Source organism: Thamnophis sirtalis, unplaced genomic scaffold (genome assembly GCF_051295495.1).
Source record: "Thamnophis sirtalis isolate CommonGarterSnake01/CBP01778 unplaced genomic scaffold, rThaSir2_p1.2 scaffold_11, whole genome shotgun sequence".
Classification (NCBI taxonomy): Eukaryota; Metazoa; Chordata; class Lepidosauria; order Squamata; family Natricidae; genus Thamnophis; species Thamnophis sirtalis.
Genome location: NW_028261391.1, coordinates 62,442,397 through 62,470,291, shown reverse-complemented (window position 1 = coordinate 62,470,291; position 27,895 = coordinate 62,442,397). Strand labels below are relative to the sequence as shown.

General features: G+C 39.1%; 1 protein-coding gene across 1 annotated transcript in view; it reads right to left on the bottom strand.

Annotated features, from left to right (window-relative positions):
* The window catches only part of LOC148043675 (scavenger receptor cysteine-rich domain-containing protein DMBT1-like), a 39,401-nt gene extending 15,909 nt beyond the window's left edge, over positions 1-23,492 (bottom strand). The window contains exons 1-13 of the mRNA XM_087725017.1: positions 23,462-23,492; positions 22,764-22,784; positions 18,456-18,737; positions 17,186-17,209; positions 15,104-15,142; positions 12,615-12,923; positions 11,166-11,189; positions 10,728-10,763; positions 9,846-10,151; positions 7,668-7,694; positions 5,798-5,833; positions 4,999-5,304; positions 2,748-2,774 (exon numbers count right to left, since the gene is read on the bottom strand). Of these exons, the coding sequence (XP_087581143.1) occupies positions 2,748-2,774; positions 4,999-5,304; positions 5,798-5,833; positions 7,668-7,694; positions 9,846-10,151; positions 10,728-10,763; positions 11,166-11,189; positions 12,615-12,923; positions 15,104-15,142; positions 17,186-17,209; positions 18,456-18,737; positions 22,764-22,784; positions 23,462-23,492 (1,468 nt within the window). The remainder of the gene's footprint in view (positions 1-2,747; positions 2,775-4,998; positions 5,305-5,797; positions 5,834-7,667; positions 7,695-9,845; positions 10,152-10,727; positions 10,764-11,165; positions 11,190-12,614; positions 12,924-15,103; positions 15,143-17,185; positions 17,210-18,455; positions 18,738-22,763; positions 22,785-23,461) is intronic.
* Between the last annotated feature and the right edge of the window lie 4,403 nt (positions 23,493-27,895).

Sequence of the window (27,895 nt, the reverse complement as noted above, 5' to 3'; positions counted from 1 at the left end):
CCTCAGCTTTCTTTCCATTCACAACCAAGTTAATTGAAGCCCCCAGTTACCAGAAAATGCCCAAGCCTGAAATAGATCCTTCTTTGAAGGGAAGGAAATCTTTCAGGAGACTGGAAGACAGTTTTCAGTACTCTTATAGCCAGAAATCAAGAGTGAACTATTCTTTCCTAATAAATAATCTCTTTCAGGACCTAAAATACCACCAGGGTGTTTGTCATGCTACAAGTTTTATTTCAGGTAGCAGTGAACTATTTTTTTTTACAACAATACAGGCTAAACTACTGATTGTACTGTTATAGAGACTAACTTGATTTTGTATTTAATAACGGCAGCAAGACTGTTGGTGTCGCAATACTGGGAGAAGGAAGATTTGCCTACTATTCAATTATGGACATTAAAAGTCACAAACCTAGCAGAGATGGCTAAAATATCAGCATATCTCAAGGACCACTCAAATGAGAAATATAAACTGGAGTGGAGAAGATGGATTGACTATATTCAAAATAAATACGGGACTAAGAAATTCCAGATAGTTTATGACTGAAGAAGCAAGGAATGATATAATCCGTTTAGAGTTAGCCTAGCAAAGAGGAGTTTAAGCTCAAATGAAAGATGATACTAACTTTCTTTAAGTTTATTTATAACATCTTTGTTAAAGATTTATACCCCGTATTTGTTCTGGGAAGTCGGGGGGGGGGGGAGGTTGGGAGTGTGGGGTTCGGGGGAGGGGGAAGATAGGGGGTGTAAATATTTGCAAAAGTTTTTTTTCCTAAAAGTTTTCAATAAAAAATATAGAAAAAAATAAAAACAATACAGGCTAAAGAAGGACATACAGAAGCAGACTTAATTGCTACATTTGTTTGGAGAGTGCTAAAAAAGTAAACAGTCAAATGGGACAAATTTTGACAAATGGGAACTACATTTGACAAATGGGAAGTACAGTATATTTATCTTCAATTTATTTCTTTTGCATTAGTGAAAATTGTCAATTCTGTCACATACACTTCAGTCAAAAGGATTAGAGTCCATTAGTACAGGAAGAACTGTTTTATCAAAATGCCTCTCTCTTCCTTAAAAAAAAAAGTGGTCAAATGTTATCAATACGGTTGGGGCTTATGAGTGTGAGGTAAAGAAAGCAAAAATAAATTACCTATGAGGAAATCCATTGAATAAGTGGACAAAGGAATTAATTGTCAAGAGAGTAGATTTTGTAATTCAAGTGTGTTATTAAAAATGTCAAGTTAAACATCTAAAAAAGATGGATTATAATTCTTTCTTCCTCAACCACGAGCATCTTGTACATAAACCTCATGTACTAGTTCAACCATGTTCATGGCATTCTATAATAGTGAATATTTTTGGAGGAAAATAACCATAAATGGATATTATTATAGAAAGCATAACAATCTTTGCAATAGCATCACTCTGATTTTTTTTGGGTGTTCATTTCTTTGTTTTTTCTCTAATTAGCTTTGCAAGAAGATTGGCAGTCAGACAAAAAGACAATAATTTATGATACTCAGAGTTCTAGCCCAACAATCTTCTTAAAAATTTGAAGTAGTTGGAAATATTGGGCATGTATGAGCGACAAAGAATCCTTAATACTATGGAATCATAGAGGGTGATTAGCATTAAGATGCAGGGCTGGCTCTGGGGTGTTGAGGTCCTTTCCAAAATATTGTATCCTAGACATTTTCCTGCTTATAATCTATAGATGTCATTCCATTTGCACTGGAGATTAAAGATTATCCAGGCATTGCAGTTCTCCATTTACAACCACAGTCAAGCCCTAAATTCTTGTTGCTAAGTGAGACTTTTGTTAAGTGAGTTTTGCCTCAATTTAAGATCTTCCTTGCCGCACTTCTTGAGTAAATCACTGCAGTTAGTAAGTTAGTAACATTGTTGTTAAGTGAAACTGGCCACCCCATTGACTTGGTTTGTCAGAAGATTGCAAAAGGGGATCACGTGACCCTAAGTCATTGCAAACATCATCAATAGGAGTCAGTTGCCAACATCAGAATTTTGGTCACATGACCATAGAGATGGTGCAAGGGTTGTTAAGTGTGGAAAAGGTAACAAATCACTTTTTTTCAGTGCTGGTGTGACTTTGAATGGACTTTGAAATGGACAATTGTAAGTCAAGGACTATCCGTAGATTTCAGCCCTCTCTAAGCGGTTTACAAATTTTTTAGCAAATTGAGTCAGCAACTTGCCCCCACAGTCCGGGTCCTCATTTCACCCACCTTGGAAGGATGGAAGGCTGAGTCGTCCTTGAGCCGGTGAGATTTGAACCGCTGAACTGCAGACCACAGTCAGCTAAAGGGGCCTGAAGTACTGCACCCTAACCACTGCGCCACCTCGGCTCTTTTTGGACAGTCGAGTTTAAAGTTGAGTTTAAAAAATACCAGTATAATTTAAAAAATGACCACAGCATCGTTATTTAAAAAGCGCTAGAAGTACCAAAAATGTATTAATAAAGAAAGAAAGTAGGAAATGTCAGTGGTTGAATGGCCATGGGATGCCTACAAGTGTTGTAGGTCTTGTTATATTATTTTATCTTATTTTGCTTGATACCTCATTAAACGCTAAATAATAAACTAAAGTAAGCTAGTGAATAGCAGATTATGTTAATCAACATGCCATAGGAAAGTAGAAGTGGATTTCCCCACCCACTCACAAACAAACTTATTGCTATGTTGCCAATTTATGCTAGACATAAAAATACATTTTAAGTGGGTCTTTATTACCTGGTGGTGTAGTGTAGTAGAGGCCTCCTGAAAGAGAAAAGATCATGATTATTTTAATATGTGCCAAAGAATAAATTGCTGTTGAAACAATATATCTCTTTCTAGGACTCATCTGTATGTGGTGTATTAATAGTATGATGCTTTTGTCCACTTCATTATATGGAAATGAAAATTGGGTATGTCAGAAGAAATATAAAAGTAAATTGATGTCAATAGTGCCCTTAAGAAGTGTGCATGGGATGAAACAAGCAGAAATAAGATTAAGTATGAATGGGTGCACAACTTTTGAAAAGATTCCCAAAACAAAGAGATTGGAAATTCCACACTCTTTAGAGAAATTATGAAATGTTGTAGGGATTTGGAGAAGCAAAAAAGAAAAAGAAATTAGTGAAAATGTACAGTGAATGGTGTAAAAAAAAAGCTTAAGCAATGATTTCAGGCATTCTATTTCTTTAGCTTATAATTTTTTATTCTTTTTTGTACTCTGTATAATACTGTTTATCTCAAAAGAAAATGGAATGATGGCTCTGCGTCTATGGAGGATTAAGTCTGCTGAGTTGAATGAACTGTTTGGCCAAGGATGCCCATATACAGATAGTCCTTGACTGATGATGGCAGATTGAATCTAAAATGTCTGTTGCTAAGCTAGACATTTGTTCAGTAAATTTTGCCCCATTTTATGACTCTTCTTGCCACCATTGTTAAGTAAATCACTACAGTTCTTAAAGTAGTCACATGGGTCTTAAGTGAATCTGGCTTCTTCATTGATTTTGCTTGACAGAAGGTTGCAGAAGGTGATCAAGCGGCCCTAGGAAATTGCAACCATCATTATGAATTTTGATTCTGATTTGGGGAATCTGCAAGGGTCAGAAGGGTGAAAAAATGGTCATAAGTTCCTTTTTTCTGTGCTGTTGTAATTTTGAACTGTCACCAAATGAATTGTTGTAAATTGTGGGCTACCTGTACAGGTCCAACAGAATTGGGGAGTGAAAACTCTGGAACTAGAATGGATTTAGACTTATGGGAAGCTACTTAGCAATAGCAATAGCAGTAGCAGTTAGACTTATATACCGCTTCATAGGGCTTTCAGCCCTCTCTAAGCGGTTTTACAGAGTCAGCATATTGCCCCCAACAACAATCCGGGTCCTCATTTTACCCACCTCGGAAGGATGGAAGGCTGAGTCAACCCTGAGCCGGTGAGATTTGAACAGCCGAACTGCAGAACTGCAGTCAGCTGAAGTAGCCTGCAGTGCTGCATTTAACCACTGTGCCACCTCGGCTCTCAGCTTGTCATGTTGACTACTTATATTTGAGTCATGGGAATGACTCTAAAGGATCTTAAGCTTAATTATGAGATTGACCCTGAAGGACCTCACCCATTCAGGCTGATCACTGAGTTTGCCTTAATCAGGAGAATGATAAAAAGTCTCCTATTTATTTGGCTTGCTGGATCCAAAAGACTTCCTGATTGAAGAATGTGTACCTTGGCTTTCTCTGTTCGGCTCCCTTTGAGTTCCAGCTTTGGAGTGTTCCTTGCCCCCAGCTATTCTTTTGGTCACTTCTATCACATGTCATCTGCCTTTGACTTTGATTCCTGCTTGTTCTATGACAGGAGCAATTACGATTCGCTAGGTTGTTTCTTAGATTTCCTGGATCAATTTTGACTTCCTGGTTTATCTTGGACATTTGCCTGCAGCACATTAATTGTGCAATCATGGCTATACTTCATTAAGCCAGTTTAAAAAAGCAAAACCAAGATGCCTGCTGTTAGTCATTATTTGTAAAGAAAAAGCAGAAAAATTATATCTAATAATCTAAATTATTTCCTTAACTAACAAAAGATCTTCAGGAATTCTCCTTTTCCAGAAAGTTATGTAAGCATTGTCCCAACTCTTCAATTGGGTATAAAACTAACATGTAAACTGAAATAGAGAGGACTGTTTTCTTACACGTTTTGTTTAAATGGGTTTATACCACAAAATTGTGTCACCTTAGTTTCAGTCATGACATCAGTGGTGGGTTCCTACCGGTTCGTTTCAGCCAAACCAGTAGCAATAGCAATAGCAATAGCAATAGCAGTTAGACTTATATACCGCTTCATAGGGCTTTCAGCCCTCTCTAAGCGGTTTACAGAGTCAGCATATTGCCCCCAACAACAATCCGGGTATACTCTGGCCAAACTATTTAAAATATGTAAATATAAAATGTGTTATAAAAAGATTTATATTTCAATGACAAAGTAAGCGAGTACCTGAACAAATAACACCAGCATCCTCTCGGTGGTTGCAGTTATGATTTCCCCAGCCTCCATTTCTGCATTGCCAAAGGTAGCGTTCATTCCCGTTGCACTGAACATCATCCAGGTAAATAGGGCCATATCCTTGACCAAAGAATGCTTCTGATGTTGCTCGGATGGCATATCCACATCCAAGCTGTCGGCATACCACATCGGCATCATTCAGGTCCCATAAATCATCACAAACAGTCCCCCAGTTTTGGTAATAAGACCTAATTTCAACACGGCCTTGACACCTGCTTCCATTTACTAATCGGAGCTCTTGAGGAAAAAAGAAATCATATTGTTCAATCATAAACAGTCCCAGATATGTGAGGAAAACATTTTTTACAATTGTAGGAAACAGGATTAACAACAGCAATCAAGATTTGAAAGTGTGAGAAAATGTATATCTTTATAAGGAGACAACTTTTGGATGTCTATCTGCCATTACTAACCTAACACATCAAAACAAACAAAATAAGAGAGTAAGAAGACCATGATCAGAAAAAAATGGAACATGGGGTATTTTCATTGCCTACAAACTACTCAAATATAGAGCCATGAAAATCCTCCAAACAATAGGAAGACCAGTTTGTAGCGTGTGATGTGCTGTCCCTCATCCTCTTATTGAAATGTTTTTTTGCCTGAGGTCCATAAAAAACATTATTTAAGTTGAGTTGATTTAAATCAAGTTAATTTAAAATCCACCCTACTCTTATACTTCAAATGGATTACATTTAACAGATGAAACAAATCCCCAAAGTTTTCTTACCAAGTCCTGTCGGTAATGTTGGTGTTGGTATCCATCCTGCCAGTGACCAAAGATAAACATATTAGATAGGCTACAGTGATAGATAAAGCATGACGTTACACTCAGAAATCATATAGCGTACTACACAAGGTTAAAAGGAGATTGATTTTGAGATTTTGATAATGAAAGTTGACATTACTGGACATTCAGTCACAGCAACAAATTTACTAAGTCATGAAATACTCTGCAATCACCAAGGAAGAGTTTCTGTTTCTTTGCTTGTTTTCACAGCCCAGTAGCAATAGCACTTAGACTTATATACTGCTTTACAGTGCTTTACAGCCCTCTCTAAGGGGTTTACAGAATCAGCATATTCTCCCCAACAATCTGGGTCCTCATTCTGCTGACATCGGAAGGATGGAAGGCTGAGTCAACCTTGAGCCTGGTGAGATTTGAACTGCCAAGTTGCTGACAGCTGGCAGTCAGCATCAATAGCCTGTTGTACGGCACGCTAACCACTGTGCCACTGTGGCTCAGTAAATCAAATAATGCAAGATATAGATGTACAATGCTTGCAAAGAAAAAAGATAGCTTGGGCAGGGAGACATGGCAGTTCAAATCTCAGCATCTTTTTTTAAAAAACATCTGCCATGCGCTCTGAAAGCCTGGAACTGGAATGTGATAATATATTATCCACACTATTTTGGATAAATGTATTCAGATTGCAATGTTTTCTTCTGTAGTAGATATAACTAAAGTTATAATAGTTTTTTATTACCACAATTAAACCTGAATAGGTCATTTACACCAATAAGATAAATTTGTGATGGGAGGTTAACAGAAATGTGTATCGTACAACTAGATAGCACACACTGAAACAAATACAAAGCAAAGACTAGTTGCAAATTAGTTTAGATTTTCTAGTTGGAGCCTCATGCCCTGTTTTGCAGATATTATCTCAAAATTACCTATTGTTAGCAATCCAAAATATGTCAATAAACAAAGAGTAAAGATCAAACATTTTGCATTTGTTTTATCAGCAAACAAAAAGTACTTTGCTTTCCTTATTTTGCTGTTCATGAAAATATCCAAATTATCATAACAGTGGATGGTCCAGATTTTACTGTGAGATATTTGTCCCAGGATATAAGGGCTATCTGGGTGCAGAGGAATAATCCAATATGCTCCCATATACGCTCATTTTCAAGGAGAAAATCACATGTTTCAAAAATGAACAGGAGTCCAGATGCAGAGCTGGGGAATACTGACTTATTTAGCAATTGCAATAGCAATAGCAGTTAGACTTATATACCGCTTCATAGGGCTTTCAGCCCTCTCTGAGTGGTTTACAGAGTCAGCATATTGCCCCCAACAACAATCCGGGTTCCCATTTCACCCACCTCGGAAGGACGGAAGGCTGAGTCAACCCTGAGCCGGTGAGATTTGAACAGCCGAACTGCAGAACTGCAGTCAGCTGAAGTAGCCAGCAGTGCTGCATTTAACCACTGTGCCACCTCGGCTCTTTTTTGACAGTCGAGCTTAAAAAATACCAGTATAATTTAAAAAATGACCACAGCATCGTTATTTAAAAAGTGCTAGAAGTACCAAAAATGTATTAATAAAGAAAGAAAGTAGGAAATGCCAGTGGTTGCATGGCCATGGGATGCTGCAAATGTTGTAGGTCTTGTTATATTATTTTATCTTATTTTGCTTGATACCTCATTAAACGCTAAATAATAAACTAAAGTAAGTTAGTGAATAGCAGATTATGTTAATCAACATGTCATAGGAAAGTAGAAGTGGATTTCCCCACCCACTCACAAACAAACTTATTGCTATGTTGCCAATTTATGCTAGACATAAAAATACATTTTAAGTGGGTCTTTATTACCTGGTGGTGTAGTGTAGTAGAGGCCTCCTGAAAGACAAAAGTTCATGATTATTTTAATATGTGCCAAAGAATAAATTGCTGTTGAAACAATATATCTCTTTCTAGGACTCATCTGTATGTGGTGTATTAATAGTATGATGCTTTTGTCCACTTCATTATATGGAAATGAAAATTGGGTATGTCAGAAGAAATATAAAAGTAAATTGATGTCAATAGTGCCCTTAAGAAGTGTGCACGTGATGAAAAAAGCAGAAATAAGATTAAGTATGAATGAGTGCACAACTTTTGAAAAGATTCCCAAAACAAAGAGATTGGAAATTCCACACGCTTTAGAGAAATTATGAAATGTTGTAGGGATTTGGAGACGCAAAAAAGAAAAAGAAATTAGTGAAAATGTACAGTGAATGCTTTAAAAAAAAAAGCTTAAGCAATGTATTTCAGGCATTCTATTTCTTTAGCTTATAATTTTTTATTCTTTTTTGTACTCTGTATAATACTGTTTATCTCAAAAGAGAATGGAATGATGGCTCTGCATCTATGGAGGATTAAGTCTGCTGAGTTGAATGAACTGTTTGGCCAAGGATGCCCATATGCAGGTAGTCCTTGACTGATGATGGCAGATTGAATCTAAAATGACTGTTGCTAAGCTAGACATTTGTTCAGTAAATTTTGCCCCATTTTATGACTCTTCTTGCCACCATTGTTAAGTAAATCACTGCAGTTCTTAAAGTAGTCACATGGGTCTTAAGTGAATCTGGCTTCTTCATTGATTTTGCTTGACAGAAGGTTGCAGAAGGTGATCAAGCGGCCCTAGGAAATTGCAACCATCATTATGAATTTTGATTCTGATTTGGGGAATCCACAAGGGTCAGAAGGGTGAAAAATGGTCATAAGTTCCCTTTTTCTGTGCTGTTGTAATTTTGAACTGTCACCAAATGAATTGTTGTAAATTGTGGGCTACCTGTACAGGTCCAACAGAATTAGGGAGTGAAAATTCTGGACTAGAATGGATTTAGACTTATGGGAAGCAATAGCAGTTAGACTTATATACCGCTTCATGGGGCTTTCAGCCCTCTCTAAGCGGTTTACAGAGTCAGCATATTGCCCCCACAGTCCGGGTCCTCATTTTACCCACCTCGGAAGGATGGAAGGCTGATTCAACCTTGAGTCGGTGAGATTTGAACAGCCGCACTGCAGAAACTGCAGTCAGCTGAAGTAGACACAGCATGGCCATGAGCAAACTGAGAGTAGTGACTGCCGGAACCCACCTCTGCATGCCACATATGACTCTAGCAAAAGAATAAGCTCTCTATAGTCATAATTTGAACAACCGAACTGCACAAACTGCAGTCAGCTGAAGTAGCCTGCAGTGCTGCATTTTAACCACTGCGCCACCTCGGCTCTAGTGGTTTGGCGGCCTGGGTTGCTGGAACTCGCAGTGAACCACGCCTGCCACACTCCCAAAACTATTCTCTGGATGGCGCTGTGGGCACCACCATCTTGTTTTCTACTTCTGCACATGGACAGAACAATTTTTGTTGCACTGTGCATGCGCGCACAGCATGGCCATGAGCAAACTGAGAGTAATGACTGCCGGAACCCACCTCTGCATGCCACATATGACTCTAGCAAAAGAATAAGCTCTCTGGCAGCTTAACGCACTTTACATGGGTTTTCCTACAAAACTATAGTCATAACAGCTGTGTGAAGTAGAATGCCGAGAGGCACTGATTGGACCAAAACCAGTCACTGAACTCTTATGATCAACTAGGGACTAGAATCAGGGTCTTCCCTTTACGAGATCAATATATTATCTGCTAGCCTTGCTTTCAGATTGCGCCTTTTGGCAATTATCATTCCCAAAGATAGATGAAAACTTTTGGGTTCTTTCATGAGTTGTTTCCTTCAGGACTCTTCAGCTGCGTATCAAATCCTATCTTCATTATTTGTAGCTAGCTGAATTAGAATATTACACTTGAGTTATGTGTCCTTAAACTAGATGCATGAGTTAATTCTCAGGCCAAACTCTTTAATTCTCAGACCAAACTATTGAAGAACACAATTGTGTGTTGTTAAACTAGATGCATGAGTTAATTCTCTGGCCAAACTATTTAAAATATGTAAATATAAAATGTGTTATAAAAATATTTATATTTCAATGACAAAGTAAGCGAGTACCTGAACAAATAACACCAGCATCCTCTCGGTGGTTGCAGTTATGATTTCCCCAGCCTCCATTTCTGCATTTCCAAAGGTAGCGTTCATTCCCGTTGCACTGAACATCATCCAGGTAAATAGGGCCGTATCCTTGGCCAAAGTATGCTCCTGATGTTGCTCGGATGGCATATCCACATCCAAGCTGTTGGCATACCACATTGGCATCATTCAGGTCCCATAAATCATCACAAACAGTCCCCCAGTTTTGGTAATAAGACCTAATTTCAACACGGCCTTGACACCTGCTTCCATTTACTAATCGGAGCTCTTGAGGGAAAAAGAAATCATATTGTTCAATCATAAACAGTCCCAGATATGTGAGGAAATTTTTTTTTTTACAATTGTGGGAAACAGGATTAACAACAGCAATCCAGATTTGAAAGTGTGAGAAAATGTATATCTTTATAAGGAGACAACTTTTGGATGTCTATCTGCCATTACTAACCTAACACATCAAAACAAACAAAATAAGAGAGTAAGAAGACCATGATCAGAAAAAAATGGATCATGGGGTATTTTCATTGCATACAAACTACTCAAACATAGAGCCATGAAAATCCTCCAAACAATAGGAAGACCAGTTTGTAGCGTGTGATGTGCTGTCCCTCATCCTCTTATTGAAATGTTTCTTTGTCTGAGGTCCATAAAAAATATTATTTAAGTTGCGTTGATTTAAATCAAGTTAATTTAAAATCCACCCTACTCTTGTACTTCAAATAGCAATAGCAATAGCAGTTAGACTTATATACCGCTTCATAGGGCTTTCAGCCCTCTCTAAGCGGTTTACAGAGTCAGCATATGGATTACATTTAACAGATGAAACAAATCCCAAAGTTTTCTTACCAAGTCCTGGCGGTAATGTTGGTGTTGGTATCCATCCTGCCAGTGACCAAAGATAAAAGTATTAGATAGGTTACAGTGATAGATAAAGCATGACGTTACATTCAGAAATCATATAGCATAATACACAAGGTTAGAAGGAGATTGATTTTGAGATTTTGATAATGAAAGTTGACATTACTGGACATTCAGTCACAGCAACAAATTTACTAAGTCATGAAATAGTCTGCAATCACCAAGGAGGAGTTTCTGTTTCTTTGCTTGTTTTCACAGCCCAGTAGCAATAGCACTTAGACTTATATACTGCTTTACAGTGCTTTTACAGCCCTCTCTAAGCGGTTTACAGAATCAGCATCCCCATCTCCAAATTTTCCACTCAACTGTAAGCCTTAAAAAAATCAAAATGTACATTGAAATACAATTCTAGTGTCTCAGCATTACCTGGTGTTGAAGGAATAATACTTGCTGAAAAAGAAAAAAAAATGATTTGATTAAAGATTTACTGTAGCAGTTTAGCCACACAATGACTGTATTGATATGCATATCCATTACTTATGACACTGCTTGTAAAGTGGATACAATGATCAGAAGAATAGTGTTTGCTTTGTTTTGCTAAAAAGTTACTCACCTGTACTCCCTGCCAACGATTTGGTTTCAAGAGGCCACTTCAAGAGTACAAAAGAAAGGGAAAGGGCTACATTTTTCCATAGCTCTTCAATGTAATTAAAAGGCTCTCTTTGCTTGTGCTGCAATCATTACGTAGCTAATTCTGCTTGAATACAAGATTGTCTGGCGATGTTATGTGACCATTTCAGGGATGGTAGAGTTATTGCCCAATTTGAGAGAGTTATATAAATCTGCTGCTCTGCCAGGCATTATCAAAATACTCCCCGGTACTATCACATATCCTTGAGATGATGGCTCAGTAGAGTCTCTAAACTACATGCTCTTTTACTGCTCTCTCTAAATAGAATCCTTCCTTATATTTATCCATCTTGTCCTAAAATTCCCTGCAGAGAGCACAATCTCTTTGTAGCTTCCTGTGTTTAACCATTACTCAGCTATATCTTCCTGGGCTATATCTAACTGAACTGGTTACCAGGAGGCTTTGGGATGAATTCAAAATTATGAAGCCTTTAATGGCCTTGAGGCTGTTCATCTGAGGAAATGTCTATCTACTGGGGGTCCTGGGGCTCTGTTCTATGCAATCAGAGTCAGCACGCTTTGGATTCCATCAGCTAGATGGTATCACTTCATGGGACCAAGAAAGCAGAGGTCTGTTACAGCACCTGTCCTCTGATATGAGATCCCTCCCAAGATTCATATGGCAACCCCCAAGAGAGGTGGGTTCCTACCAGTTTGCACCTATTCGGTAGAACCGGTTCGTCAAATCTACCGAACTGGTTAGAAGAGGTTCCACCAGTGGACCCGGAAAGCAGGCCACACCTACAGAAGAGGTTCCAAAAAATTTTGAAACCCACCACTGACCCCCAATGTATTTAAATGTATACTTTAAACCTGGCTCTTTCTCCCCGTACAGCCACCCATGGGTCTCCACTACGATAGTGCAACAAGTTAGCATCAGTTGTATGCCAGACTGGCACAACATTTTTCTTCAGGTAAAAGTTGCTGATAGATACATTTCTGCAAGTCTGATTTTTCCAGTCTAACTTTTTTTTTCTTGGTGAATCCTATCACTTTATAATTTTATAGCCATCATTTTCTTCTGGGTTTGTTTGTTAGTATCCCGGGTTTTCATTAGATGAGTTAGAATATTAAATTCTAACACTAAGTATGCTAAGATGTACAAATTCTCAACATTAACTACCGATGGGGGAAAAAACTCCCATAAAATATGTATATTGATCTCATCACAGGATAAGAACGTACCTGAACAAATGACACCAGCATCTTCATTGTGGTTGCAATTATGACTTCCCCAGCCTCGGTTTCCACATTCCCAAAGATTGGATTCATACCCATAGCAGGAAACATCATCCAGGAAAATAGGACCATATCCTCGCCCAAAATAGGCTTCACCTTTAGCTTCAATAGCTTGTCCACATCCAAGTTGTCTGCATACTACCGCTGCATCATTTCGATCCCATGAGTCATCACAAACTGTCCCCCATTGGCCATAGTCACTCCGAACTTCAACGCGGCCTTGACAGCGATCCGTTCCATTTACCAATCGGAGCTCTTAAAATTGAATTAATGAATCAATTAGTATGATTGCTCTTCTAGACGATTCACAAAGTAAAAATGCAGATGTGATACCCAGAACCTTCCCAACCTTGGCTGATCTCAAGACAAATAATCAGGGTTGGATCTATTGGGATCATGTTTTCTTGGAGGTCATTAAGAAATGCCAAATGTATGGTTGTTTGGGAATTTTAAGAAAATTTAAGGAGAAGATGATGACAATCTCTCCTATATTGTTGCTAGAAAATTAACATTTTGAATATAACTGTTCAACAATGCAGTTTTTATTTTCTTGATGACATTGGAAGAAAATAGGCATATTGAGATTTTGACCTTTAGTTTCTAGCATCCCCAACCAGTAGGGGCAAAAAGATTACAGGAGGAGAAATAATAATAATAATAACAACAACAACAACAACAACAACAACAACAACAGAACAAATATTGTGACCTGGCCGTCGAAACTACGCAACTATGGATGAAACATGTAACAGTGATACCCATTGTCATCGGGGCACTTGGTACCATGTCCATAAATTTTACAAAATACATCACGAAATGTGCAATAACTCCAGCGGAATTGCAGAAAACTAGACTACTCAGAATATTGTACATTTTAAGAAGATATTTGCAGCAATCCATACCAACCATATAAACCAGCGCCCATCAATATTATATGAGATATATTTTTAAATGTCCAATTGACTGAGTTTCATGTATAATAATAACAACAACAACAGTAATAATATGGTTCATTGATATTGCAATACCAGGTGATACACGAATTGAAGAGAACCAACTAGTAAAAATAATGAAATACTAAAGTTGAGTGATTGTAGCAATAGCAATAGCAGTTAGACTTATATACCGCTTCATAGGGCTTTCAGCCCTCTCTAAGCGGTCTACAGAGTCAGCATATCACCCCCACAGTCTGGGTCCTCATTTCACCCACCTCGGAAGGATGGAAGGCTGAGTCAACCTTGAGCCGGTGAGATTAGAACCGCTGAACTGCAGATAACAGTCAGCTGAAGTGGCCATAGTGTAGTGTAGATCGTAGAGGAAGAAATGAATAGTATCAATGGTTGTACCGATAGAAATAGAAGCCCTTGGAGCAAAACCTAGAGGGTTGCTTAGATACATGGAAATTTTGAACTTATCTGACCTGAATATCCTGATTTTGAAAAAAACAAAAAAAAAACAACCACCTTATTCAGAACTGCCTATATACTGAGGTGTTATCTTAACAGCTCTTAGGTCCTTGGTTAGGGCTTGATTTGGTTTTTACCAGTCCCAAATTTTATTTTCAATTGTTACTAGAGCATCCTTCTTATTATGTGTACTTCCTTAAAAGATCAGTAAAATTCGGAAAAACCATTCTAGCAAAATTGGGCTGTAGAAATCCACACTACCAGATGGCAACAAAATCAATGTTTTATATTACTGTGGGGTCATCCGGTTATGATCGTGAATTTTCCAGGCCAGATATGAAAACTTAGCTTAAATCAATAGTTCTTGAAACTACAGCTTAAAAGATAGTGTTACTGTGGACCAGAGGTCCCCAAATTTGTCAACTTTAAGACTTGTGGACTTCAACTCCCAGAATTCTCCAGCCAGCTATACAAGTCTTAAAGTTGCCAAGTTTGGGGACCTCTGCTGTAGACATAACTATAATCAGAAACAGAAAGAAATGCCAAAAGTTAATATCCAAATTAAATATGATTTCTGGATACCAAACTGTTGTGACTCAGCAGAAGTTTGCTGTGAGTTGAGTTGGGATGCAGGAATAACAATGCAGCTGGGGCTCATTAGTGTGGTCTTCTGGAGATAAAAGGACTGATGGTGCCATGCCCTGGTGGGAGAAGTCAACATTCGTCGTTCGTTTAGGGAGAATTCAGTTCCGATCCTGTTTTAGTTTGTGAGACACTTGGATAAGTGACTTTGCTTCTTGAAAACTTGGTGCTGTAAGAGTTTTGTTTCTGCATTCTGTTATCTTCTTGCCAGAGACTTTATTTATGTTTATTTTGGGCTCGCAGCCAGTCTGAGCCGAGGACTGATAAAGTTATTTCCTTTTAAGTCTGTCTGCCTGTCGTCTGTTAACGAGCAGAGAAGGAGGGACAGAACACCAAACATAACCTTTTTTTCATATTAGCAAATTATAGGAAAACACAGTGTATTACCTTTTGTATAACCAAGTGTTCTGGTTGGTGGAAAAGGAGCTAAAAAAAAGGAAGAGACATATTAAACTACATGACAGATAATATCACATTAATAACATTTTACCCATGAAATATTTGAGGGTATGTCAAACATATTTGATATCTATCTATATACACACCCATACAAAATTTTCTTAATGAAAACAACTTGAAAGAAAAGAATATAAAAAAGGAATAGCATTCCATATAGACTATAACCATTCATATATTAATAGTTAGTATATTAGAAAATATCATAATCAACTTTCATTTGATTTCATATTTCTAACAAGTCCCTTATTTATTTCTATCTGCCTTTCTAAAAGCCTTAATTTTATTAACCACTCCATCTGTGATCTCACCAACAAATAAGAATAATTAAAGACAAAGATAAGTAACCAAATTCAGTTTGATGCTTTGAAAAATCTTTAGTGGGAACTGCAAAGCAGTTATACAAGGCATAGTGATTTTTCACATATCTTGTTGTAGGAACTGATCACCTCAGGGTGGCGCTCCAAATTAATTTTAGTGATTGCATCTGTACAATGTTACAAGATTCATACCATTCACATAATGGTATCTCTACCTGTAATCCTTATATACTACAAAAATAACCATAACAATACATTTTTGTATGAAAACTGAAAATAAACAGGGAACTGAATTTTGGTTTGAAATGGATCAATGGAGTATTGTTTAATATACTTCTCCTCTGAAACTGAAAATTCTTCAGATAAAGTAACAGAGCAAAGAAATTATATCTGGAATAACAGATTTACCTAACCAGAACTTTTTCCCCCAGCATAATATCTAACTACAAGACAGGTAGTAACTGTGTAGTTTTTAAAAAAACATTTTAAAGCACTTTTTTGTGGCAGTTCCCATGGTTTAATAATTGGATTTTTAAACTACACAGTTACTACCTGTCTGATAGTTATATGTTATGATAGGGGAAAAATTAAACATCCGAATACTTATAGTTCTTTCCCATCTAATCAGATCAGTTCTTAGTCCTTAGCTCTAAACTGCTGTACAATAAGGATGTCATTTATTTCCATTTGAGATCAAGATTTGTTTGCGTTTCTAAACTTTTCCAGAAACTAAGGAATATTGTAATTACACAGTATCAAAGAAACAAGTTACTGGATCTTTGCTCAAGGCTGAGCAACTCATCAGGAAAATACATGCATATATATGTGCGTGTGCGTTTATTATTTTTTTATCAATAGCGAAACAATGTTTTACAACAGCAAAACTAATTTATATTTCACAGCTGGATACGAATAAATTATTTTGAAGATGTTGTTTGTAGAGATGACCAGGCTGAGCCTGACGGAAAGGTCAAACAAATCATAAGTCACAAGTCTCGAAGCACCATAGGTGGGTTCCTACCAGTTCGCGCGTATTCGGTAGAACCGGTTCGTCAAATCTACCGAACCGGTTAGAAGAGGTTCCACCAGTGGACCCGGAAAGCAGGCCACACCTACAGAAGAGGTTCCAAAATTTTTTGAAACCCACCACTGGTCCTTGGATATGATTATTCTACACTATCATGCTCATATTTATAAAACTCAGTGCCTCTGTGAAAGGTAAGGATGACTACTGCGTTTGTGGTGCAATCAGAACATTGCGTGTGTTGAAGTTGTTTTGACGCAAACCAAAGATGCCTTTTAAAAAACAAGTTTACATCCTATTCCTATGCATGGCAGCGCTGTGTATGAGGTAATTTAAGGTGGTTCTGACAAGTGTCGTCGGCATCTTCATATCTGGTCACATGGGCGGCAAGCCACTCCCATCCAGTCACATGGGCGGCAAGCCACTCCCACAAAGGAGGCCACACCCACAGAGTAGATTTGAACAATTTTTGAAACCCACCACTGCGAAGCACCCACAAGAGATATAAGTCCAGCCTATTTGAATTTCTTCCTATTCTTAACTCCTTAACAGTCACTTGGCCAAATTCTTGCAGAGAATTTAGGCTTGCAATAAATCTTTATACTCATTTGTACTGCCTGAATCTCCTGATTTCCCAGATGTTCAACAGTTGTAATAATTGAAAATTACCTGTTGATTGAAGCCATTCTGAGTCTGTCAACAACAAAAGAAGAAACACGAGGCATTAAATGTATGTATTATTGTACACATTATTGATCACGATAAAGATACTTTTGTTTTGTTAATTATTTTCTGCTGTTCTAGGAAAATATGTAAATAGATAATGTTTATAATGATGAATTGCACAACCAGAGGATTTTATGTACTGGAAAAAATCATGCACATCAGATTTGCAGGTACAGAGCTGGGGAAAAGACAACAAATTGGACTCAATCCTATAAGTATATTCCCTGACTCTTCAAGTTTACAATGGCACTGAAAAAAAGTGACTTACGACTTTCACACTTACGACTTTCGCAGCATCCCCATGATCATGTGATCACAATCCAGATGCTTGCCAATTGACTCATGACTATCACTGCGTCCCAAGGTCATGTGATCACTTTTTGCAACCTTCTGAACAAGCGAAGTCAGATTCACATAACAACCGTGTTGCTAACTTATCAATGGTGATGATTCACTTAACAATTGTGGCAAAAGGGAGCAAGATTCACTTGACTAATGTCTCACCTAAAACCAGAAATTTTGGGCTCAATTTTGGTGATACATCCCTATAAATGAAGAACACCTTAACTATTTGGGACTAATAAATGATTGATCATAAACATATTGGTCAAACAAATAGTAACAAAATCCTATCAGCTACCTAGTATGAAGTCCTCCTTCTGATGATGGAGCATGAAACGTTTCCAGCTAATACAATTCATAGACTTATGGCTAATCGTGATCCAACAAACGCGTGCCTGACAACAGCGCGCCCGACAAAACCGTGGCGATAAAACCGCGATGTTGACAGCGCGCCCACAAAGGCGCGCTGACAAAATAGCGCCAACAGAAGCGTGATTACAGTTAAGGTAAGGGTTAGGGTAAGGGTAAGGGTTAGGTTTAGGGTTAGGGTTAGGGTTAGGGTTAGATTTAGGGTTAGGTTTAGGGTTAGGTTTAGAGTGCGCTTCTGTCACGCTATTGTCAGTGCGCTTCTGCGTTCATTCATCGGCGCGATTTCGAATTCGCGGTTTTCTCCCCACGGTTTTGTCAGTGCGCTTTTGTTGAACGCGCATTTGTTGGTGAACCATGGCTAATATAGCCTACACTTCTGAAGGGCACTAAATTGTAGATGGTTGTGCATTTGGATATTGAATTGTATTTTGAATCTTTGTTTTTACTTCATAACCTGCTTCTCCTGCTATCAATGTGATAAAAAATAGGAAATGACTTATACCTGCACATGTGACTCCAACCTTTGTGTTGGTTCGGCAGCCTCCTTTTTGAAAAGAGCATTGCCACAAGTAGTCTTCATAGCCAGTACAGGACACGTTACTCAAGTAAGGGTAATTGCTGGTGTAGTATTTGCTAACTCCAACTGCTCGACCACAGTTCAGCTCCCTGCAGACGACCTCAGCTTCCCACAGGCCGAATCGATCATAGCATACACCAGCCCAGCCACCAAAGTAATAAACTTCAAGAAGACCGGAACAGTTTCCCGACAGCCTCACGTAAATGTCTTTAAATAGACATTAAAAGGAGTGTTATTAGCAATAGCACTTAGCAATAGCACTTAGACTTATATACCGCTTCACAATGCTTTGCCCTCTCTAAACGGTTTACGGAGCCAGCATGTTGCCAACAACAATCTGGCTCCTCATTTTACTCACCTCAGAAGGATGAAAAGTCAAGTCAAACTTGAGCCAATGATATTTAAACTGCCAGGTTGCAGGCAGGCAGCAGAATTAGCCTGCAGTACTGCATTCTAACCACTATGCCCCCATGGCTATTAATTAATTAATTAATCATTGGGTTTCTACATATTTGTACATTTAATGCACACAAAACGATGGTTTTAAAATGTATCTTCCAAATAAATGTGGAATTATTGCCTTGTTTCAGTCTTGCTACTTTTAAATGGGAATTTTTAAATTTAGCACCTTAGGGGACCTAAACATAATATACTGTAAATCTTAGCCTTTTGTTTCCATTCCTTTCTCTTGACAAATTAGTGGTCTCTTTCTGATTATATACCTGGGCATATATACCTGAGCAGGATTACTTCAAATGAGGTTCTTCTGTTCAAAAGCTCCCTGCTCTATTAAGATACTACGTCAGAAAAAAAAAGGTAGAATAGGTCTTTTCCCCTCAGATCAGAGGTGGGTTCCTACCAGTTCACAACTATTCGGTAGAACCGGTTCGTCAAATCTACCGAACCAGTTAGAAGAGGTTCCACCAGTGGACCCAGAAAGCAGGCCACACCTACAGAAGAGGTTCCAAAAATTTTTGAAACCACCACTGGTGGGTGTGTAATGTCCTGCAGTTATCTACGCATTAATAATGATCTAGTAATATTTCCTTATACATTTTGGGGACCTTTCCTTACATAATTGGTGTTTTCTTTCATACTTTTGGATTTCTAATTTCTGTTTCCGTTAGTTGGCAATTGCTAAAACCAATCCCACGTGAAAAAGTATTCAAAGCCTTCTTGATTTTAATTGTCAATTTATTTATTCCTGCACATTGTAATATTTATTCATTTACATATCTCTGTTTTTCCACTGTTGTGCAAACACAATTCCAGCAGCTGCTAACATGTATAAAGTTAAATATATATTATACTCCCTTTCAAATAGCCAACAAAATATTTCTGGTTTTAATTCCATATCTTGCTTTATGATTGCTTCTAACCACTAACTTCTGAATAGCTACTTGGACCGACCTAAGTACTAATTCATAATTTCATATCTGGTCACATGGGCGGCAAGCCACTCCCATCCGGTCACATGGGTGGCAAGCCACTCCTATCAGGTCACACAGGTAGCAAGCCACTCCCACAAAGGAGGCCACACCCACAGAGTAGGTTCCAACAATTTTTGAAACCCACCACTGCCTCTGATACATAGTTTATGTTTTATTTTATTATACAACATACTCCCAGAAACTCTGGGTAGCTCACAATTTAAAAAGTAAAGGGCAAGAGCATACAAAAATGTTTTAGGTAGTCTGAATCAAAGAAACAAAAGAAAAAAAGGGGGAGGGGAAGAAAAATACCCAACAGGATTCAGCTATTGCCTTGATCCAAAGCTTGGAAAGATAAGTGTGATTTCAAAGGTTCCTAAACTTAATCATGGGGAGCCCTTTGGAGCTCAGGGGTGGGAGGGGAGATATCATTCCAGAAGGAAGATACCACAACAGAGAAGGGTCTAGTAGAGTCCCCCTAGATGGCATTGCTTAAATGATGAGATCTGAAGTGCTCCTACTAGGCCTAATCTCTTGGGGCAGCCAGAAGCACCATGGTCACTCAAATAACTAGACCCTATGTTTACACTAGGATAATTCTTCTTTATGATTATTGATTGATCATTGAAGGCCCTAGTTGAGTTTTGAAACAGTATGGTGTAAACTCAATCTACCTTGGATGTGCAAATGTTTTGGATTTAAAGTTGACAACTCAGAACCAGGGCCGGATTTTCCTACAGGCTAACTAGGCTTCAGCCTAGGGCCTCAAGATCAAGAGGGGCCTACATTCAAATTGTTAGCAAAATTAAAATTACACTATTCTAAAAATAGTGAACACTAAAACACTGAACCGAAAATAAGGAGAAATTCTATGCATATGACTAATAAACAAACATAAAAATGTATTGGTTAAGATCGTTCCAGCGCCGTGGCAGTTGGGGAGCCCGCCCACGTTCCCGGCACCGGCGGTCGGGCAAGAGGCGCGGCGGCTCCCAGTAGCCGCCCCGTCGACGCGGAGCCCACCAGCGGCCTGGCAGGTGAGGGCGAGGGGGCTGAGCCGGGCAGCTGAGCACAGCAGGGGAGGCGGCTGGCCTCGCTGCCTTTGCCGCAGAGCAGAGCTGCCCTCCGTATATATCACAGTAATGATGTATTTTATTGTCTCTCATGTAATTTAGAAACTTAAAAATGGGAGGTGAAAGGGCCTCATAAGTGGAATAGCCTACGGCCTCTTTTCATCTAAATCCAGCCGTGCTCAGAACTTCCATGTTTTTGTCCTGTACTCAGAACAAAACACAACCTTCCAAGTGGTGCTGTTTCAGATGACTTGATAGAAATGTTGACTTGGATCTTGATACTGGAAGTTTTTTTAAAAAAGTAATTTTAACTGGGGCAGTGGAATAGCAAGGACTGATTACGTTTCCACTGATACTGGTTTAGGCTGGGAAAACATATTGCTGGAGCAAAGCAGGGAATAACAATAAGTGGAATATCCTTCTCTTCACCTTCCTACGGATCCATTCCATTCTTTTACAGTTTTAAAGAACATTTTCACCCCATCTCCCCCCCTCCTCCATCCCCTCCCAAAATGCCTGCTTGTTTCTTTAGGGAAATTAATTATTCTAAGTAGGTGTTATGTGCCTATCAAATATCTTGACACTGCTGTGCTGTGGACTAACTACGCTCACATACACCTTCCATAAAGGCTTATCTTTAAAGCTTCTCTCTTCCCACCTCCATTTGAATGAAGAAGCCAATCTTTTCCTATAAAAGTCTTCCTCCCCAAACCAGCCAGGACTCAAGAGGCCAAAGAGCAGTTAAAGAAAAACACACAGACAGAGGGCTAGAATACGGTGCTTTTCCTTGTGATGATTCTTTGCAGGGGAAAGGCAAACTTATTTGTCACCTGTCTCATTTTTAAAACCCTCTACTTCAATCTTTATTTGTCTAATTCAGGGATGTCCAAACTTGGCTACTTTAAGACTTGTGGACTTCAACTTCCAGAATTCCCCAGGTAGCTTGCCTAATTGGGGGATTCTTGGAATTGAAGCCCACAAGTCTTAAAGTCAGGGCCGGATTTTCCTATAGGCTAACTAGGCTTCAGCCTAGGGCCTCAAGATCAAGAGGGGCCTACATTCAAATTGTTAGCAAAATTAAAATTACACTATTCTAAAAACAGTGAACACTAAAACACTGAACCGAAAATAAGGAGAAATTCTACCCATATGACTGATAAACAAACATAAAAATGTATTGGTTAAGATTGTTCCAGCGCCGCGGCAGTTGGGGAGCCCGCCCACGTTCCCGGCACCGGCGGTCAGGCGAGAGGCACGGCCGCTCCCAGTAGCCGCCCCGTTGACGTGGAGCCCACCAGCGGCCAGGCAGGTGAGGGCGAGGGGGCCGAGCCGGGCAGCTGAGTGCAGCAGGGGAGGCGGCTGGCCTTGCTGCCTTTGCCGCAGAGCAGAGCCGCCCTCCGTCGGGAGGCCGGCTATATATATTGATATATATTGATATATATCACAGTAATGATGTATTTTATTGTCTCTCATGTAATTTACAAACTTAAAAATGGGAGGTGAAAGGGCCTCATAAGTGAAATAGCCTAGGGCCCCTTTTCATCTCAATCCGGCCAGAGTTGGACATCCCTGGTGTAATGCAACCTTCCCAAATGGCAGTTTTCCAAGCATGCCATGATTATAGCTCCCAGAATTCCAGTTGTGCATTTGTTGCACTTGGGAAACAAGTGGTTGACAAAGGCTGATCTAACAACTGTAATTCAAATCAACAATAATGTTTGAAAACTCACCATCATAAATGGCAGTTGAATCTGGAAAATAAAAAAAAATACATCAGTGATTTGCAGGAATATCTCTTATTACAACAGATCAGACTGTGATTTTGTTCTTGTTAGAAATAATATTTCTTAAGAATACATCAAAATTACTAATATCTCTCTAGGAAAAAAACCTTATTTTCATAAGCAGTTCATTAATTAAGTAAACTTTTAAATGTCAACAAAGTCTACAAACTAAAAAGATTAAATTCATAGTGCTAGACTCTGAAGGGTCAAAGCAGTGGTGGGTTTCAAAAATTGTTCGAACCTACTCTGTGGGTGTGGCCTCCTTTGTGGGAGTGGCTTGCCGCCCTTGTGACTGGATGGGAGTGGCTTGCTGCCCATGTGACCGGATGGGAGTGGCTTGCCACCCATGTGACCGGATATGAAGATGCTGATGACAAAATTTTGGAATCTCTTCTGTAGGTGTGGCCTGCTTTCTGGGTCCACTGGTGGAACCTCTTCTAACCGGTTCGGTAGATTTGACGAACCGGTTCTACCGAATAGGTGCGAACTGGTAGGAACCCACCTCTGGGTCAAAGACATGTTAACTTTTATAGTTCACACCTTCTGCCCTGTTTCCCAATATAGGAATTCATTCCTGTGTACAATTCAACTTTGGAAAAAATGGTGAGCATACAATTCTTCTGATTGTCTTGTATTAGACATACCTGTGAAAACCAAGTTATATTTGTAGCTCATGGTTGAAATGAGAAGTATTGGTAGCACTGATGATGTTACCTAGTTTGGATAATGAAACGTATGCAAGAAAATAACCAAGCTCAGAAAGCACTAAGGACCACTCACTTCCCTTACATTGTAGTGATCCCCACATTATCAGGGTTTGGGTCCCTGTTGTGACTCAGCAGCAGTCTTCTGTGAGTCTTTTCAGGATGCAAGATTAACTATGCAGCTGGGGCTCGTTAGGGACATCTTTTGGGGGATAAAAGGATGGATGGTGCCACGCCCTGGTTGCAGGAGTCAACGTTCCTTCGTTCGGTTAACATTGATTGATCATTGGTTGTGGTTTATTTGAGAGCACTTGGAGAAGTGATTTGCTTTCTGTAACCCTGATTCAAGGAGACACTTGGAGAAGTGCATTGCTTTGTGAGAGTTTTTGTTTGGTATTCTGTTATCTCGTCAGAGACTTTATTTATGTTTATTTTGGGGCTCGCAGCCAGTCTGAACTGAGAACTGATAAAGTGAGTTCCTTTTACGTTTGTCTGCCTGTCATCTGTTAACGAGCGGAGAAGGGGGGACAGAACAGGTCCCTATGCTTGTAGGTATTTATACCCCAAATACCCCTGTAGAGGCATTTCCTGTTTTGCTGGATAATAAAATGCAGCAGCTATGCGCACGTGCACACAGAAATATATCTGAAACAGCCACCTGTGTCTGCAAAAAGATATTTAATGGTTTGGAGGAGGAGTGTTTTGCATGCATTCTTATGAGTTTTCAAGCTATTTCTTCCTAATGACACAGAAATAAGTCTCTGGCTCATATCAGCTGAGTGCGTCTGATATGGGAAAGGGATTGATAGGGTCCCATGGGACTTCATCCAAAGCCAATTGCTCAATCAGTTTGCATTGGTGTATGAACTGGTTCAGGACCCAGATTGTTGTTGCGGGCAATATGCTGACTCTGTAAACCGCTTAGAGAGGGCTGAAAGCCCTAGGAAGCGGTATATAAGTCTAACTGCTATTGCTATTGCTATTCACTCAATAAGACAGGGATGGTCAAACTCGCGATAACACACTGTCATCACATGACATATCGCAACTTCCACCCCTTGCTAAAAAGGAGGTGGGGGTGGCCAGCCCGTGATGCATCTGGCCTGTGGGCCACAAGTTTGACACCTCTATAATAAGATAATGTGAAAAGAGTCAGGAGAGACATTGTCTGTGCTCTCAAAATTACATATTTGAAATTATATTTAAGGCAAATCTAGAAGAAAATTTAAAGTACAGGGGTGGTATTCCGTTGGTTCTCTCTGGTTCGGGCAAACTGGTAGCGGCGGCTACCAGAGGTCCATCTACCCACCCTGACATAATGTGTGAGTATTGTGTGCTCAAGGCAGTGGGCATGAGCCAGTGGTGGGTTTCAAAAATTGTTCGAACCTACTCTGCGGGTGTGGCCTCCTTTGTGGGAGTCGCTTGCTGCCCATGTGACCAGATGGGAGTGGCTTGCCACCCATGTGACCGGATATGAAGATGCCGACAACACTTGTCAGAACCACCTTAAATTACCTCACACACAGCACTGACATGCATAAGAATATGAGGTAAACTTGTTTTTTAAAAGGCATCTTTGGTTTGCGTTAAAACAACTTCAAAACACACAATGTTCTGATCACACCACAAACGCAGTAGTCATCCTTACGTTTCACAGAGGTACTGAGTTTTATAAATATGAGCATGATAGTGAATAATCATATCCAAGGACCATTGGTGGGTTTCAAAAATGTTTGGAACCTCTTCTGTAGGTGTGGCCTGCTTTCTGGGTCCACTGATGGAACCTCCTCTAACCGGTTTGGTAGATTTGACGAACCGGTTCTACCGAATAGCAATAGCAATAGCAGTTAGACTTATATACTGCTTCATAGGGCTTTCAGCCCTCTCTAAGTGGTTTACAGAGTCAGCATATCGCCCCCACAGTCTGGGTCCTCATTTTTCCCACCTCGGAAGGATGGAAGGCTGAGTCAACCTTGAGCCGGTGAGATTAGAACCGCTGAACTGCAGATAACAGTCAGCTGAAGTGGCCTGCAGTACTGCACCCTAACCACTGCCCTACCTCGGCGCAGGTGCAAACTGGTAGGAACCCACCTCTGGCATGAGCAGACGCAGCACATGCGCTCACATTTGTGAACCGATAGGGAAGGTAAGTGAATCCCACTGCTGATATAGCACAATACCTTATATAATATATACATAATTTTCAAGCAAATTATGAGCTATGGAGCATAAATATGTGCAACCATGGCGGTAAGAGTCTCATCAGAGTTTAGAACACAACAACAGCAGCAACGATGTTATTTTAAAAAAGCAAAAGACTTACAGGCAGTTGTTTTTGTTTTTGGTGTTGTTTCTAGGCTTGTTGTTGCTGTTGTTATTTCAGAATTACCTGTAGAAATAATATAATTAGAGTGCTAATGAGTTTAAATGACATTGTAAAATATTTTTTCCAGCTAATTTAAAATGAATATATCATGTAAACTAGAAGGGTTAGTGAATGCTTACGAACTACTGCCAACTAAACCCTAAGAATATAACCCCCCCTACTGCAAGCCTCACTTATCTGTTTTATGAATTTTTCAAATAAGCAATCATAATAAATAAAATAATGCAAAGCAAGTACACAATTCAAGTTGCATGTGTGTATAATAGCAGTGAAGTGCAAGAAAGATATAAAAAGTCTCTTTCTTTCTGCCTTTCACACTAGCCAAAGATAACACAAACCCAGATTCTCTTTAGCTGGCTTGGCTAATATAAGGAAAGTTTTCTCTTCCCATTGCTACTCTTCCTGAAAAAGGAAATAAGGATTCAAGCAGACAAAATACTATGTCCAGACACCCAAACCTATGGGTTGATTAAACTAAAATTCAGGAATTGCCGTGGGCATTTTTCCTCTTTACATAAAGGCTAAAATTGCAAGAGTATTTTCCTGATTTTGTACATTTGTGGTCGCAGGAGAGTGTGTCTAAATTAGAAAAGGGACAATAGTCCTGTATTATGTGACACACCGGCCAACTCAAGTAACATCTTATGCTGGTAACTTATCATACATGCACATTAAATTGGAACTTGCATTTCTGAGCTGGGTCTATTTTTGTCACCCATTTTTAACTAAAAAAAATTTCTTGCAAAGTTTCATAGGTGGGTGGAAAAAATAAGTTATAGCTTATGTCTTTATTTCTTTAACATTTTGAAATACCCAATGAATGAACACTCTGAGTAGTTTGCAAAATGTGTATACAATAAAATCAAAGTGCAAAATAAAAAAAACCCTGTAAACTAGACATCAGAAAAAGCGGACATTCAGTATATAAAGCAATATAAGTTAAAATCCAATTACAATTAAACAAATGCAAAAGCCTGGAAAAAAGTCTTCACCTGGCACCAAAATGATGCTAGGTTGGCACCATTTAACACTTGCTTAGAAAGTCATTCCGGATTTAGGGCATCGCCACAGAAAAAAACCCTCTACTTTGTAAATTCCCACCTCTCTTTTTTTGGTGGTAGGGGCTGAAGGAGAACCTTGTGAGACAAATACTCTTAAAATCTGGGCATGTACATAAAGAAGTAAACTGGAGAAGTAAAGACATTTAGATCTTTAAAGGTTAAAAAAAGACACTTCTCTTCTTTATATGTTTAAATGTTAAAGGTAAAGGTTCCCTCGTACATATGCGCTAGTCATTCCCAACTCTAGGGGGTGGTACTCATCTCCATTACAAAGCCGAAAAGCCAGCACTGTCCGAAGACGTCTCCATGGTCATGTGGCCGGCATGACTAAATGCCAAAGGTGCACGGAACGTTGTTAGCTTCCCACCAAAGGTGGTTCCTATTTTTCTACTTGCATTTTTTACATGCTTTCGAACTGCTAGGTTGGCAGAAGCTGGGACAAGTCATGGGAGCTCACTTCGTTATGTGCCGCTAGGGATTCGAACCGCTGAATTGCCGACCTTTCTGATTGACAAGCTCAAGAGTCTTAGTCACTGAGCCACAGCGCGTTTCTTTTATATGCTTACTGGGTCTGTAAATTTATCTTTTCCCCCTTTATTTTCTGCATGTGGTGAACTGTTCATTTTTATTTTATGTCTGTTTGAAAAAGGATGAATAACAACAATGTCAAATAAAGGCACAATAAATACAAGGTTGCTAAAATTCATTCAGCATGAATTTCAGTGGGCGTCAATGGGATAGTGGTTTTTTTTAAAACTGGGATTAGATTTTGTGTGTTTATTAGGCTGCTTTATTTTTCAGTTTTTTGCCTTAAGCCATTTAAAAAAGGTGGGTTGTGATGGTATATGAAGTAAATAAACATAATAAACAATTTATAGAACCAGTGCGGTATAGTGGTTAAGGTATCAGGCTAAAATAGTCCTAGTC